This window comes from Bactrocera neohumeralis, chromosome 2 (genome assembly GCF_024586455.1).
Source record: "Bactrocera neohumeralis isolate Rockhampton chromosome 2, APGP_CSIRO_Bneo_wtdbg2-racon-allhic-juicebox.fasta_v2, whole genome shotgun sequence".
NCBI lineage: Eukaryota > Metazoa > Arthropoda > Insecta > Diptera > Tephritidae > Bactrocera > Bactrocera neohumeralis.
The window spans coordinates 33,281,961-33,296,784 of NC_065919.1; the positions used below are offsets into that span (position 1 = coordinate 33,281,961).

A 14,824-nucleotide genomic window follows, 5' to 3' on the forward strand; every position below is an offset into this window, starting at 1 on the left:
ATCTGGGGAATACGGTGGCTGCGGCATCATTAGTGTGTTGTTTTTGGCCAAAAAGTCGCGCACAAGCAACGATGTGTGAGCAGGGGCGTTATCGTGGTGCAAAAGCCAATTTTTGTTCTTCCACAAATGCGGGCGTTTCTGGCGGATTGCTTCGCGCAAATTGCGCATAACTTGCCAATCGATACGTTTAGGTCCTCAGCAACTTCTCTAACGGTGATTCGACGATTGGTTAATACCATTTTCTCCACTTCATTAATTTTTTCGTCTGTTGTTCAAGTGCTCGGGCGTCCTTCACGCTCTTCGTCGTTCACATCTTCTCGGCCTTCTGAGAACATTTTGTACCACCGATAAACGTTGCTTCGGTCTAAGGTAGCTTCTCCGTATGTCACAGTCAACATTCGGAATGCATCCGCGCACTTAATTTCGTTTTTCACACAAAATTTGATACAGGTTCTTTGATCCATTTTTTTGAATAGGTAAAAATCGAAGACGATCCAAAACACGTGCAAGCAAAGCAGCTGTCAGCAATTTAAAGAATATTCAAAATGGTCGCGTTTGTCGGCATAAGTGAAAGACGCCACAAAAAATTCGAAATTCGGATATACGTAACCCGCGAAAATTCAAAATTCGCGATACTTTTTGAACACACCTCGTATATTATAAAATTGTGTTGGTAACGAAGCACAGTCCAATGTTTTGCAATGCTGTATGTCGGCGCGGGTGGAACGATGTCGATCAGATCCAAAGGTCTTGACGAGGCGCAGTATAGATTCGAACGTTGATGCCGCGCGCGGGATGGGTGTTGCAACCGGAAGGTGTATCAAAACGAAAAGTGGTCGCCATCCTTTCGCCCAGCCTTTTTGATGATGTAGAAGAGTGGTGAGTTGTATTGGTGTTGTGTTGTAATGTCGTCAGCTGTGGTGAATTGCGCTGTCGTATTAGGGTGCGCCAGTTTTTCCCAGGTTGAGTGAGTGATGAGGCTTAACTCATTTAAACACATTTCTTGTCAATAAAAGTGTGCTCACATAATTAAGTCATTCTGTTTGAAACGGGTAAATTAAAATTTTTTCACCACAATTTACATCAATATTGTTCTTTTTTACTAAATTAAGTTATTTTTAACAAAATTTGTAGTCATCGTCGTCATGGGCAAGAATAAAAGCACAACTTCAAGCGAAACAAGGGTCATATGTGAATGTTTTCAAAAATATCAAAATATTGCCAAAGTTGTAGATGTTTTAGGATTTTCTGGAGGCAAAATTAATAACGCTGTTCAATTTTATAAAAAAAAAAAGACTTTTGAAAATTTACCGCGTAAAAAGCTTAGAAACACCACCCGTGCTGAGGATAGGGCCTTAGTAAGGCTAAGTAAGTCTGACCCATTTTAACCTCCACAGAAATTAGGGCTCAATTAAAGGAATACCACGGCGTACAAATATCTGAGCAAACTGAACGAAGACGACTACAAGAAAATTCATTGAATGGCCGTTTAGCAAGACGAAAACCTAACGTTTCGAAAAAAAATATTGAAAAGCGAAAAGCGTTTGCTAAAGACCATCTCTGGAAGGCCTCTAAATTTTGAAATTTGGTGGTTTGGAGTGACGAATCCAAATTTACAAATTTAATGTATTTGGTAATGATGGGAAAACATATGTAAGACGACCCCCTTTGCAAGAACTCAATCCCAAGTACACTAAAAAAAACCGTGAGACATGGTGGTTCATCGGTGATGGTGTGGAGTTGCTTCACGTCATCAGGCGTTGGCCCGATAGTTAAAATAGACGGGAAAATTACAGGTGAAATGTACAAAGGAATACTGGAGAACAATTTAGACGTTGACTATGTGGACAATTTACCGTTAGCTTGGATTTTCCAGCACGATAACGACCCCAAACACTGCTCGCGGTTCGTTAAAACTTGGATACGTAGTCGAAATATTAAAATTCTGGATTGGCCAGCTCAAAGTCCGGACCTAAACCCCATAGAAAACCTATGGGGGATTATAAAAAGAGCCGTAGCTGCACGAAAACCTCGCAACAAAGATGCTTTATGGGAAATAATACAGGTAGAGCGCCAAACAATGCCTAAGCGATGTACTGAAGTGCTACGTAATAAAGGATATCCAACCAAGTATTAGTCTTAGGTAAGGTAAAACTGCAAAAAAATGCCGTATACTTCGAATAACTACATTTTTCTTTAGGTGACTTAATAATATGAGCAAAACAACTTGCATGTGCTAAGCGAATAAACGCAATATTTTTATTATTTTAGAAGTTAAATAAAAAATAAGTATTCTGTTTTGAACTGAATTAAAATTTCTTCCATTTTTTGTAAAATTAAGTTTCATTCCTGTACCATAGAAGTTACTTTGAATAAACTTTCGTTCTGTTACTGGCGTGACTTAATTATATGAGCACAAGTATATTTAACTAGTATGGGTATACGATTTTACACTTAAATAGCTTAAGTTACTTCATTGTTAATTTCAACACCGGAAATGTAAGTATTTATATATGTACATATGTATATACATATATATTTATAAATATTCTTTAAACAGTTTTTATATATTGTTGTTCAACTCTTTCCTTCTCAAATGTTCCTATTTAAAGTAAAACAATCATCACCAAATTTAAGGTGTTAGAAGTGATTTTAATACTCTGAATTGAATAACTTTCACATTTTTTTTATAAATGAGTTATAAATTCAATTTTTTATTAAAATAATATAAGATTAGAGTAATATAATCCTAGTATGTTACACATTTTTGAAATTGTTAGCACTCGTGTTATACTCAACGTCATTATACATTTTTCTGCAAGCGCAAAATCGAATGTAGTTATATACATATTAATTTTTAACATTATTTTCGATAGGAAAATATACATACTATGTACATATGTATATAAAACATATTTCTTAATTTGAGTTAGATGTTTGTTGTGCAGGTGATTTCCACTTTGATAAATCCACTTGAGGGAGACTTTTACAATTTCTCAAATTATTTCTGCAAAATTAATAAAAAATAAGTGTAATATTTGTTGATTACATAATTGAATACAATTTAATTATAAAGACAATATTATATATTCACCTAATATTAGGAAAAATAAAAGCATTAGTTTGAATATCTTGCAAAAAGTCGGCATTGTTGCAAAATAATTGTGCTAAGCTAGCTTTACGGATTTCAGCCAATTGATCTATGAAATAAATAAAAAATAATGAAGAAATTGCGAATAGACTTACATATTTATTAATATACTATATCTATTATAGCTTAATTGGTGGGTTATTCGTAATGCTGGTTTTTTAGAATAACGCCATTTTATGGGCATGGTTCATAAAAATGCAATACCTGTCTCCTCAGACTATGTATTGGCTTATATGTATAATGTATTAATTATAGAAAAGCGCAACAAACCTTTTGAAAATCCACTAAGAGGTTGGTAACGTTCAAAAAAGAAGCGATCACCCGTCCGAGCATTGACAAATTGACGTCCGATTATGCACTGAAATGTGGGTCCAAGAATAGATTCAGGTGCGTGTGATTCCAAGGAACCACCAATAGCCAAATCTACATCGTCTGGAGAGGCGTACATCTTTTGAATAAACATAATTTTCTGAAAGAAATAATAGTAATAAAAAAAATCAATTAGAAAGAAAACACTGCCATTCTTTCATCGATTCGCTTTTAATCTCTGCAAAAACTAACTGTAATAACGGCTCTCAACTTATCGGCGCATCTTGGAGTTAGCAGGCAATCATTACAACGGACAAGTGATGTCATAAACCTGTTTCCATACAAATTTCAAATAACAAGCCGGTTAAACATTCTAGATTTCCCTGTTCGCCTGGAATTTCGCCAAAAAACAATCGAAATGGTCGAAGAAGACAATAACTTGATAAATGACCTGTTTATGTCTGGTGAGGACCATTTTGATCCAAACGGAAATGTAACCAAGCAAAATTACCATAATGGGGTGAATCAAATCCAGAAATAAACCACGAGACAGAACTTCACCCAGAAGGTGTTACTGTGTGATAGGCAGTTTCATCAAAGTATATTGTCGGGCCATATTTCTTTGAAGAAACTGTCAATGGACATGGTTATTTAAATATGTTGAATGATTTTTTTTTACCCAGAACTGCTCCCTTTCAATAGCGTTTGGTTTCAGCAAGACGGAGCAATTGCACGCATACCCAAATCGGTTATTGCGGAGCTCCAATGTAAATTTCAAAACAAATTAATGTCATGAAACTCTCCTTTCCGTTGGCCGCGAAAGGTAAGGAGTCAGAAAAATTTCATGTACCGAATTTGATTGAAATCGGTCGGGCGGGTATCGGGATATGTGTTTTCACCCCTAAGTTAAAACCCTGTCATATCATATTGGTGGTAAAATTTAATGTCGCTGGCGTATTTAGTTATTGATTTTTCACGCTTTTAGTATAAAGAGTGAGGTTAATGAGGTTATAATCCGATTTCCTCCAATTTCACACTGTAGAAGTCTGTATAATATTTGGCTTAAGGGAAATTGATTGTTTTAGCTTAAGTGGCTTAAGAGATATACCGTGGCTTTCACGGTTGGTTTCACCTTCACCATTAAATTTCACAGTTGACTTATTTCGACCGAAGTTTTATTTTGATTTTCAGACAAACTCTTGTCCGATTATGCGATGGAGCCACTGTATATATTAAACTTATTAGAGGATGGGGCCACGTCCACTTTTTCAAAATATTTTGCCCACACATACCCCTTGCTACTGCGATACCCGGTGCCAAATTACAGTTTTATATCTTAATGCTTAGACATGGCTTTATATGTAGGTATTCGGTTAATGGTGTTTTGTGGGGTGCCAGGGGACCGATTACAACCATCTACGAAATCGTAATTTTTTTGTGTCACACGCATACCAAGTTTCATCAATTTTTACTCAACTCACAGCTTGCACGGACGAACGGACAGACAGTCAACCCGATTTCAAATTTTCTCATCATCCGAATCATTTATATATATCTATCTCGCTTAGTTTTAATTAATACGTACAACCTTAGATATACAAAACTATTATACTCTGTAGCAACATGTTGCAAGACTATAAAAAAGAAAAAGGCGTTCACTTATTAAATACAAGTACGAATTTCTTCGAAGATAACATCATTGCCCTAGGCAATAACCCAAAATTTCCTGAAAATATCTCGTTAAATGAAAAAGTTTTCCTTACAAGCCCGATCGTCCAGTTTGTATGGCAGATCTAGACAATTTCTTGGAGATTGCATCATTATCTAAGGAGAAAATCCATGCTAAGCTTCTTAAATTTATCTTGTCACATCAAAAAGCTTTTTGATAAAGTTCTGAAGTTTTCTTTTTGGGTATTATAAACATCATCGTCCAACTTAAGATACCCCGTTCAGGGTAAACAAATTTGACAATTGGAAATCCGGGAAATTTTAATTTAAAATTCCCGTTATTTTTTTGACACACCACTTATTCTGTAATAAACATATATGGTATATACATATATAAATACAGTCTTAATATTTCTACTCACATCTGGTGATATTTCATTTGAAAATCCGGCCCAGTCGTATGCACGAGGAAGACCACAGTAAACACGCATATCATTATAAGAGGGTAATCCATAGTCTCGTCCACGCTGTATATCAATTGCTTTCAAGTCAGTGCCGTATTCTTCAAAGCTTTTGCGGTCAAAGTAATGTTTTATCTGTTTTATATGTAATAGGAAGATAAATCAGTAAGAGTTAATAATTTTAGTGTTTAGTATGCGCCTCTCTTTCTGTAGTACATAAAGTGCATTCGTCGATTTTTACGAAGTGATAATTTATTCAACAAAGAAGTTCCATTAAATTTGGTGTGCGAAATCAAATTTCTGGAGCCGAAACGCTCTGAGTGTTGAAAAAGGCCTTCGGTGATAATTGTTTGTCGAGATCAAGTGTTTTTGATTGGTACAAATTATTCACAGAGGGGCGAGAGCGCATTGACAACCAATCACGCCGAGGTCAATTCATAATCAACAGGTCAATAAAATAAAGGAATTGGTGCTTGTGAATCGACGATTAACAGTCAGAGACCGCGTCGTGTAGAATCTTGGATCTATGCTTACAACCTGGAAACATACAATAAATCGGCTGAATATCGTGCAAAGGTGAGCCGAAGCCGAAAAAATAGCGTCAAAGAAGGTTAAAAATCAAGGTCATGTTGACAGTTTTCTTCGATTATCAAGGTGCACACCGAATTCCTTCTGACGTTGTTATATGTTGTTTGCGCGAACCGTCGCATACTGCATTCATTAAACGTGAATCGCTACGCGCATTGAAGACTATTCGGAAATTGACTTTAACAACTGTTTCGAGGATTAGAAAACCGTTGGCAGAAGTGTATTGGGGTCGGACGACATAGATTTTGAAAAATAAATGAAGAGTTATAAAATTATGAACAAAGTCGTACTATTATAGTAGTAGACAAAAAACCAAACATATCCATTACACTTCATAATGACACAGTATTTTACATATTAAGCTTATGAATACTTAAGTTATTTATTGTAAATCAATATATACAAGTCCATATCGAAGGAAAGAGTACTTTATAAGATTTGATTTTTTATGTAGGCTTAACAAATATTATATACTTAAACTTATAAAATATGTCAAAAAGTTCTTTTCATAAATTATGCAAAATAGAAACGTAAATATAATATATGTATGTACATTTATTACCTCTTTATCTATATTACTGTCCGGACGTTTTTGGAGTTGTGTAGATAAACCTCTGATAAGTGAATCAAAGTTATCACTATCCCATATCAAATTCAAGTTCTCGGGACGATCAAAATGATTACTTAATCGCAAAGTTCGATTGAAATTTCGTCTTGATGAGACTAATCTATGAAGTATTTAAAAAATTATATAAATAATGGAGTTTAAATTAACTAAAATTATTATCTAAATACATACGAAAACCATCCAGGTATTTGATTGTGTGAATATCGGAAAGCAGCCGCGGCAAATTCTGCATAAGGCGCAGCATTAACCGTTGGTGCATAATCGTCCACATGTTCATAATTTGTAGTGTGGTGTATTAAGTGTATATTGTAGGCATATGATGTTCCGATAAGTAGCGGCAACCAATCGTAAAATGTAATTTTCTGGTACTGTGCAATATTTATCTTCCTTGCTTCGTTGAAGAGTCGTTCATCTGAGTATTGAGGGTTAAAACGTTCTAAAATTTTTGCAATTCGATTGTGCTCGCGCAAAATGATCGTATGTAATACTGCGATTGTAGGTATAAATTGGTTTCGCATATCGGGCAGAATAAAGCATTGGTAAATGTCTTTCCCGCAGTCAGTTTCGGGATTCATTGATAATGGCAGCCAATCGCGATTGTTCACTAAACTAGTTTTCATTAAACCACTTTTAAAAACACGAAATTTTTTGTTTTCACTCTTAGAGTTGCCGTAAAGAAATGATAGATCCAAATAAGCCGAAGTCGTTGTTATTTTTTCTGAATATGGCGAACCATTTTCGTGGCACATAGTATCCGCATCTGAAGCACTTCTTTCAAAATGCCAACATTTTTTAGACGTACTCTGAGTAATTGGACCATGGGGATAAAGAAAAATTGGGTAGCAAGAATTGTTTTCCGGTTGTAAGCAACAGTCTCCTGAAAATCGCATAAATAATATACATAATAATTAATTTACGTAAAAATTTACTTACATTTATATTAAATTGCATTTTAAAGATCATGCTCATACGAATGATAGTTACCAGTAATATTCGCTTTAAGAAAGCTTGTCATATCGTGCGCCACCAACTGACCCCATTGAAGAAATGCCATCGTTCGAAAGTCATCCGGTAAGGAAGTTTCGCCATATAAACCCAAAGATAATAGGCGTGCGTTAGGTAACGGAGCGCCTGTAACTGAAACTGTTGGAGAATAAACACCGTCACTGTATTTTGGCGCCAACATTCGCTTATATCTGTAGAAAATTAAAAAAGAATGGACATACATACATATGAATATTAAATTAAGTATCTAAACTTGAAACTTAAGTAATTTTATTATTTTCGAAGCTATGCACAATTAATTTAGATGCCACCTTTTTTATCTCATAAAATCATTATTACACTTTATGTGTAGCAGAAGCTTTTTAATTCAGCTTTCTACTACACAAAGTTTTAAATAAGATAGGACTGAATGTTGTGTTAATCAGTACCACCTTAAAACAATATCAGATTAAAATATTAATTCACATTTAAAATAAACATAAATTTAAATATAATATAAAAGATTAAGAATTTATATCACTTAATTTTCCAATGGGCACTATTTAAATATTTTAAACTTTTTTTGTACTAATAATTTGTATTTTAGGATGGTATAATCGCTTTCTCTGTTACTACCAATTTTATGCTTTTCATGTGGTATATATGCAGTCTTTTCGATTCCCTAATATCCAATTAATATTAATATAAATCTTAATTAGAAATAAAACTAAGAAAAAAATAACTATAACATCTGACACATTTTTTATTTTTTCTGTCCCTTCGCGTTAATATTAAATTATTTCTATACGGTAACGTTAAACGCAAAAACCTGAATACCTTTTTCTTTCAAATCTTGACGATTAATAAAATATAAAGCTTCAAATGCGTGTTTTAACTAAGCCAACCAATCAATAATTTTGTACTAATTTCTACCCAATTTCGTACCCAAAGTTATCCTTTGTATGTATTTGATCGCTATCTGTCAGTTAATATACATAGTGCGTAAAAGTGTGACATTCAAAATATTATGTTGTGCGCAGATTGATATTGCAAGATCATCAAGTGAATTAATCACGGATTGACGCGTATGTATGAGTCCAAAAATAAACAGACGTTAAGCCCATGGGTGTTTAAAGATGAGCCGAAACAAACAAAGGTTTTTCGGTCACGAAGCAGTTCCAAGCAAATGGTTGGCTATTTGTTTTGGTAAAACTGGACGTGTCGCAACCATACAACAAGAACAATGCAAAATAGTAAATTCTAAGCGGTATACACCCGTTTGTTTGTCAGTTGTGTTTCAAGAAAACAGGAATACCAACACACGAAGATGGATCACTCTTCACCGCAATGATGCGAACTCTCACACATTGACCCAAACATCGATTTAATGATATATAGCAATAATAATAATAATAATAATAATAATAATAATAATAATAATACCAGTTGTGTACTTCTAAATGTTTTTGATTACCTTTCAAAAATGTAATATATGGATTCATGATCAAAACACTACCTATCATAATTTAATCATTTGGAACGGCGAAACTTATGTTTAATGTCATGTCAACTGAATACTGAATATGATATACATATATATGTATATGTATGTATATACATATATATATATTTATATATGTACATATTTTATATTCTTATTTTGAGCTCTTAATATGCATAAGTGGTGTTATCATTTTCGATTTACCATGTAAATAACACGTGAATGTTTTCTTAATTAGTTTAGATATTAATATATTTGTACAAATTAATGTATTGTGTAAATGAAATATTGTTCTTGCAGAATTTAACGATCTTCAAAAACGACCAAATATGATTTTTTGCAAAACCGACTCGTTCAAAACTTATTCTAGGGCAAAGTTCAACATTAAACCGTTAAAGCTAATTTTTACAATGTCTTATATTTTTTCAGGAAATAATGTCTCAAAATTTTAAAATATCCGTTTTTTGACTTTCGTTGTTTTTATTTCATAAATTCATTGAAAAGACTATCCAGATCCTAGTCATCATTTTTATATTTTGCCGTTAAAATCGCTGTAGTAAATTGCGATCGGAAGAGTTTACAGAAATGTCGAAACAGAAAAAACTCATTAGCTCAAATAAAAAGCCAACATCTTTTTCAAAAAAACTGATTGAACTCTTTGATATTATGGATCAGAAAAGCTTTCAATCAATGGGACATGAAAAAAGATATTTCCAGAAAAACAAAAAAGTTCGAATCGAAGGGGAATTATTAAACTATATTCGCAACCAGGTCTAATGAAAGTTGAGGAAATAAGAAAGTATTACATTTTATGAACATGTAATAATCATAGTGCTCATAACACCATAAAAGCGATAAGTTTGCGGCAAAGAAGACTTTCTTCGATTTGGAAGCTTTATTTTGTGAAAAAGATAAAAAAAAACCTTTTAGTAAATCGTTAAAATCACTGTATTCATTTGTTATTTATATGGAAAACCGTGACTCAGAATGCGGCATCTTAATATTAAGATCACAATGTTTGCCAGAGTTTTTTTCGTAATTTCACAATATCTAAGGGAAAAAAGTTAAAAGTACATACCTAGAAGTTGCCATTCCGTAGCCCGAGTTTTTAAAGTTATTACACGAGCCGTCAAATGTTCTATATAAAAAGTTTTTTGAATTACTTGCGCAATCTAAGGGCGGCAAAATGCATCGAAATTTATCGGATACTTTGGAACTAAAAATAACATCATTCAATTTGGGGACAATGGTTCTGGCCACATGACTAATATCGTAATTCTTGTTAACCACAGGATTCCTTGCACCTACTTCTGCAAATGCTGCAGCTGCGGATGAGGACACGTAGACCCCGGGATCCGCTCCATATTGCTGATAGATTTCGAAAGGACTGAAAACGATAAATATACTTTCTCTAATTTGTATTTTGAAAATTTTATTATAAATACTCTACCATTTGCTTTCAAAGTTAGCAACTCTTTTGAACGCAAGAAATAAAAGTAATGCTAGTAGAATACAATTGATTTGTCGGCAACCCATCTCTACGTGTGATTGCTTGATAAACTCCACTTTTAATATGTACAACTTAAATTTACATCTCTATTTATATAGATGCAGAGATTATATATGTAGTATACACCAAATGTTGACTAGACAACGACTTTTGCTTTGTCGATGGCTGTAGATATCTTAAGCACGCATACAATTCTTACCAATATTTAGCCGTCGGACTGTTTTGACACGTTCGTACATTCCGGAAGTGTTAAAATATTATTATAAGCACATTTCAGAAATTCTTTAATTTAATCAGTATGTATATAGTCCCAAACAAATTTGAGCAACTTTTGATTTCAAAGTTGTGTTTGAAAGCACTAATAATTTTTCTGAGATTTCTTGCCATAATACCGAGAAATGTGAAATAAACTCAACTAACGGGATGTTAAGATACCTTAAAAATTGGCCTATAATTCCGGTGTAACTTAAATTTACATCTTAATTTACATATATGTATATGTAGATGCAGTGATTACATATATCGAATGTTGACTAGACAACGACTTTTGCTATGACGATGGCTGTAGATATCTTAAGCACGCGTACAATTCTTACCAATATTTAGTCATCGGACGGTTTTGGCACATTCGTACATTCCAGAAAGCACTAAGCACTATTTTGTTGTTGTTGAAAATAAGTCCGTTTCCAATGCGACTCTGTAACAGCAAACATGCATACTAACAAAAAATGTACAAAACGAACAGATCTATGATTTCTTCTCTCTAACTGTTCATTCCTGTTAAATACTTTGAATAAAGCGGAATGTCAACAGTTTATAGGCCTAGGCACGTGGGTCCCGCGGTTTTGATATTTATAATATTTAAAGTAAAGTAAAGTTTATACTAGTATTCATTTAAGAATACAATCGCAATGAGTTCCATGTATCAGTTTGAAAAATTAAGTGAAGGTAACTACGATACCTGGAGCATCCAAATGCGCAGCGTACAGAGACGTGGAAAGTCATAAGTGGACAGAGACCAGCAGCAAACCGAGAGGGCTGGGATACGCTCGATAGCAAAGCATTGGCCATGATGACATTGAGTGTGAAGCCATCACAATTGTGCTATCTAAAGAACTGCACAACTTCAGCTAGTGCCTGGAAGAAGCTAAAAGAGGTGCATCAGTGGACCAGTAAGAAAAGTGTCGCTTTAAAAGCAGTTGCTTGGTTTGCGAATGATAGAAGGCGATGTTATGACCAGCTATATAAATAAATGTTGTACAACAGTTGACAAGCTTTAGGAGGTTGATATTAAGCTCAGTGAAGAGCTGGCAGTAATAATATTACTTTCAAGCTTGCCCAAAGCTTTTGAAAATTTCGTGATCGCCATGGAAACACGCGATAGCCTGCCTTCCCTTGAGATATTAAAAATAAAGTTATTAGAGGAAGGAGATCGTAAGGGCACTTCATCTAAAACAGATCATTACAGTGAATAACAGGCGTTTCAAGCAACCACAAAGCCGATGGAGAAAAAGCGAGAGGAGAAGAGCCATATCAAATGTTACAAATGTGGTCAACAGGGTCACCACAAAAATCAATGCAGAAATAAAGGAAAAGAAAAATTTACAGAATCGCAACAACAACATAGGTCATTTACAGTTTTAGCAGCGACAGATGTGGGTGACTTAAAACACTCGATATGGTACCTGGACAGCGGCGCGACGGCAGATATGAGTGGCTCACGTAATCTTTTTACAAATTATGTTACACAAGCAGAGGATGTTATGTTGGCCGACAACAACATTATACGCGCAGTAGGGAGAGGCGACGTTATAGTTCAAACAGATTTTTGTTAGTTAAAGTTAGAGAACGTATTGCATGTCCCGCAAATGAAGGGGAATTTTGTATCGGTGAGTCGAGCTGTCGAACGTGGCTGTACAGTAAGCTTTAACAACGAAAACGCTATCGTAAGCCAGAATGGCGAACAAATTTTAAAAGCAGAAAAAAGAAATAAATTGTTTGTATTTGAGTGTATTAACAACGCGTGTTTTGGTGCAGCACAGTGCAGTGCAGAAGTTTGGCATAATAGATATGGCCACTTAAATTATGACAGTTTGATGAAGCTAACAAAAAATAAAATGGTGTTTGTCATAGAAAATGTGAAGTTCGCAGACAGTACGCAGTGTAAAACGTGTATGAAAAATAAAATCCACACTCAACCGTTTCCAGCGGCGTCTGAAAATCGAGCAAAAGAATTGTTGGAGCTAGTGCATACCGACGTATGCGGCCCATTTGAAAAGCGTTCTCTTGGTGGATCATCATATTTTTTAACATTCATCGATGACATGTCTCGGCGTATTTTCACATTTTTTCTCAAGTCTACAGATGAGGTAAAAAATATGCGTACATTTGGGTCCGTGGCTGCTGACTTAGACAAAACGCGAAAAAACTAATTCCATGCGGAAGGTAAAGAGTACAAATTCGTTGGGCACTCCTTGGCGTCAAAAGCTTACAGACTCTACGATCAAGAGAAGCATCAAATTGTAGAAAAACGTGATGTTTTGTTCTACGAACATTTCAACGAATCCCAGTCAGATGATCAAATCGATTTTGATGTATTACCAGAAATTTTGCCAACTGATTCAAATCCAAATGAAGAAATATTTATCCCGTGCAGAAGTGAAGTTAAGCAGGAGAAACGTTTGTACAATAAAGAAAGCGACGAACACGGCAGTGCAGATGAGCCAGAGCTGGAGCAGAAACGTAAGATAGGACCAGGTAGACCTAGAATTATTGGGAGCGGTATACGAGGACGTCCGAAGAAGAGCTACAATGTTACATAGGCAGTGCAATCAGTAGAGATACCATTACCACAGACGTTCAATGAGGCAACTGACGGCAAGTATGCTTCATACTGGCAGGCGGCTATGGACGCAGAGCATAAGGCCTTAGTGGCAAATGGCACGTGGACTGTGGCAGACCTACCAAAGGGTGAACAAGTAATTGGGAGGTAAATGGTTTTACACAGTTAAAAGAGATAAAACTGGCGCAGCTGAGCGGTACAAAGCACGTTTGGTAGCCAAGGGGTGCGCGCAGAAGTTCGACGTGAACTATAACGAAAATTTTCTCCGGTGGGTCGATATGAAACGATACGCTTGATACTCGCGCTCTCTGTCGAGCTGAAGTTACACTTGCATCAGATGGACGTTTGAACGGCTTATCTCAACAGCGAGTTAAAAGACGTGATCTACATAAAGCAGCCTGAGGGGTATGTAGACAGAATGTGTGGCGAAAAAGTGTTACGATTGAACAAAGCGATTTACGGGTTAAAGCAAGCAGGAAGGGAGTGGAACTCCAAACTGAACGCGGTGCTGTGTGAAATTGGTTTTTCTCAATGCCAGAATGAACCGTGCTTATATAAGAAGGACATAGAAGGTAGCCTTTGCTTATTATTAATCTATGTAGATGATTTACTTATAGCATGCCAGAAGAAGCCTGATTTAATACAAATTAAAACAATGCTCTCAAGCAAGTTTGAATACGTTGATAAAGGCCCACTTCAGATGTTCTTGGGTATGCAGATTCAGCGCGATGACGATACAGGCGATATTTCATTGAATCAGTCTCCTTACATAGACGATATGCTACAACGCCACGGCATGCATCAATGCAGGGTAACAACGACGCCATTGGATGCAGGATATCAGGTAGCGTGCAATGAAAAACGTGTGAGGAAGTGGATTCAGCGGCTTATCAGTCAGCAATAGGCGAATTGATGTGGTTAGCTTTGGCTTCCAGGCCCAATATTTACCATTCGGTTGTGAAATTAGCACAAAGGAACAACAACCCTTACACCGAACATCTCACAGGGATGAAGCATGTAATGTGATATTTAACAGCAACAAAAGACTTTAAACTGAATTACAACGGTTGTGGGCAGGCGCTTGGAGGTTATGTAGATGCAGACTGGGGAGGTGATATGAGTAACCGTCGATCATACACCGGGTACGTGTTCTTCCTGGCAGGTGGACCAATCTCGTGGAAA

General features: G+C 35.5%; 1 protein-coding gene across 1 annotated transcript; it reads right to left on the reverse strand.

Annotated features, from left to right (window-relative positions):
- Positions 1–2,645: 2,645 nt before the first annotated feature.
- LOC126751419 (peroxidase) lies at positions 2,646–10,826 on the reverse strand. The gene is made up of 9 exons (XM_050461666.1): positions 10,741–10,826; positions 10,369–10,677; positions 7,790–8,001; positions 6,977–7,682; positions 6,740–6,905; positions 5,551–5,724; positions 3,422–3,620; positions 3,095–3,200; positions 2,646–3,007 (listed from the first exon to the last, which is right to left on the reverse strand). The coding sequence occupies exons 1-9, from the start codon at positions 10,824–10,826 to the stop codon at positions 2,920–2,922; spliced, it is 2,046 nt and encodes a 681-aa protein (XP_050317623.1). The 3' UTR covers positions 2,646–2,919.
- Positions 10,827–14,824: the final 3,998 nt, after the last annotated feature.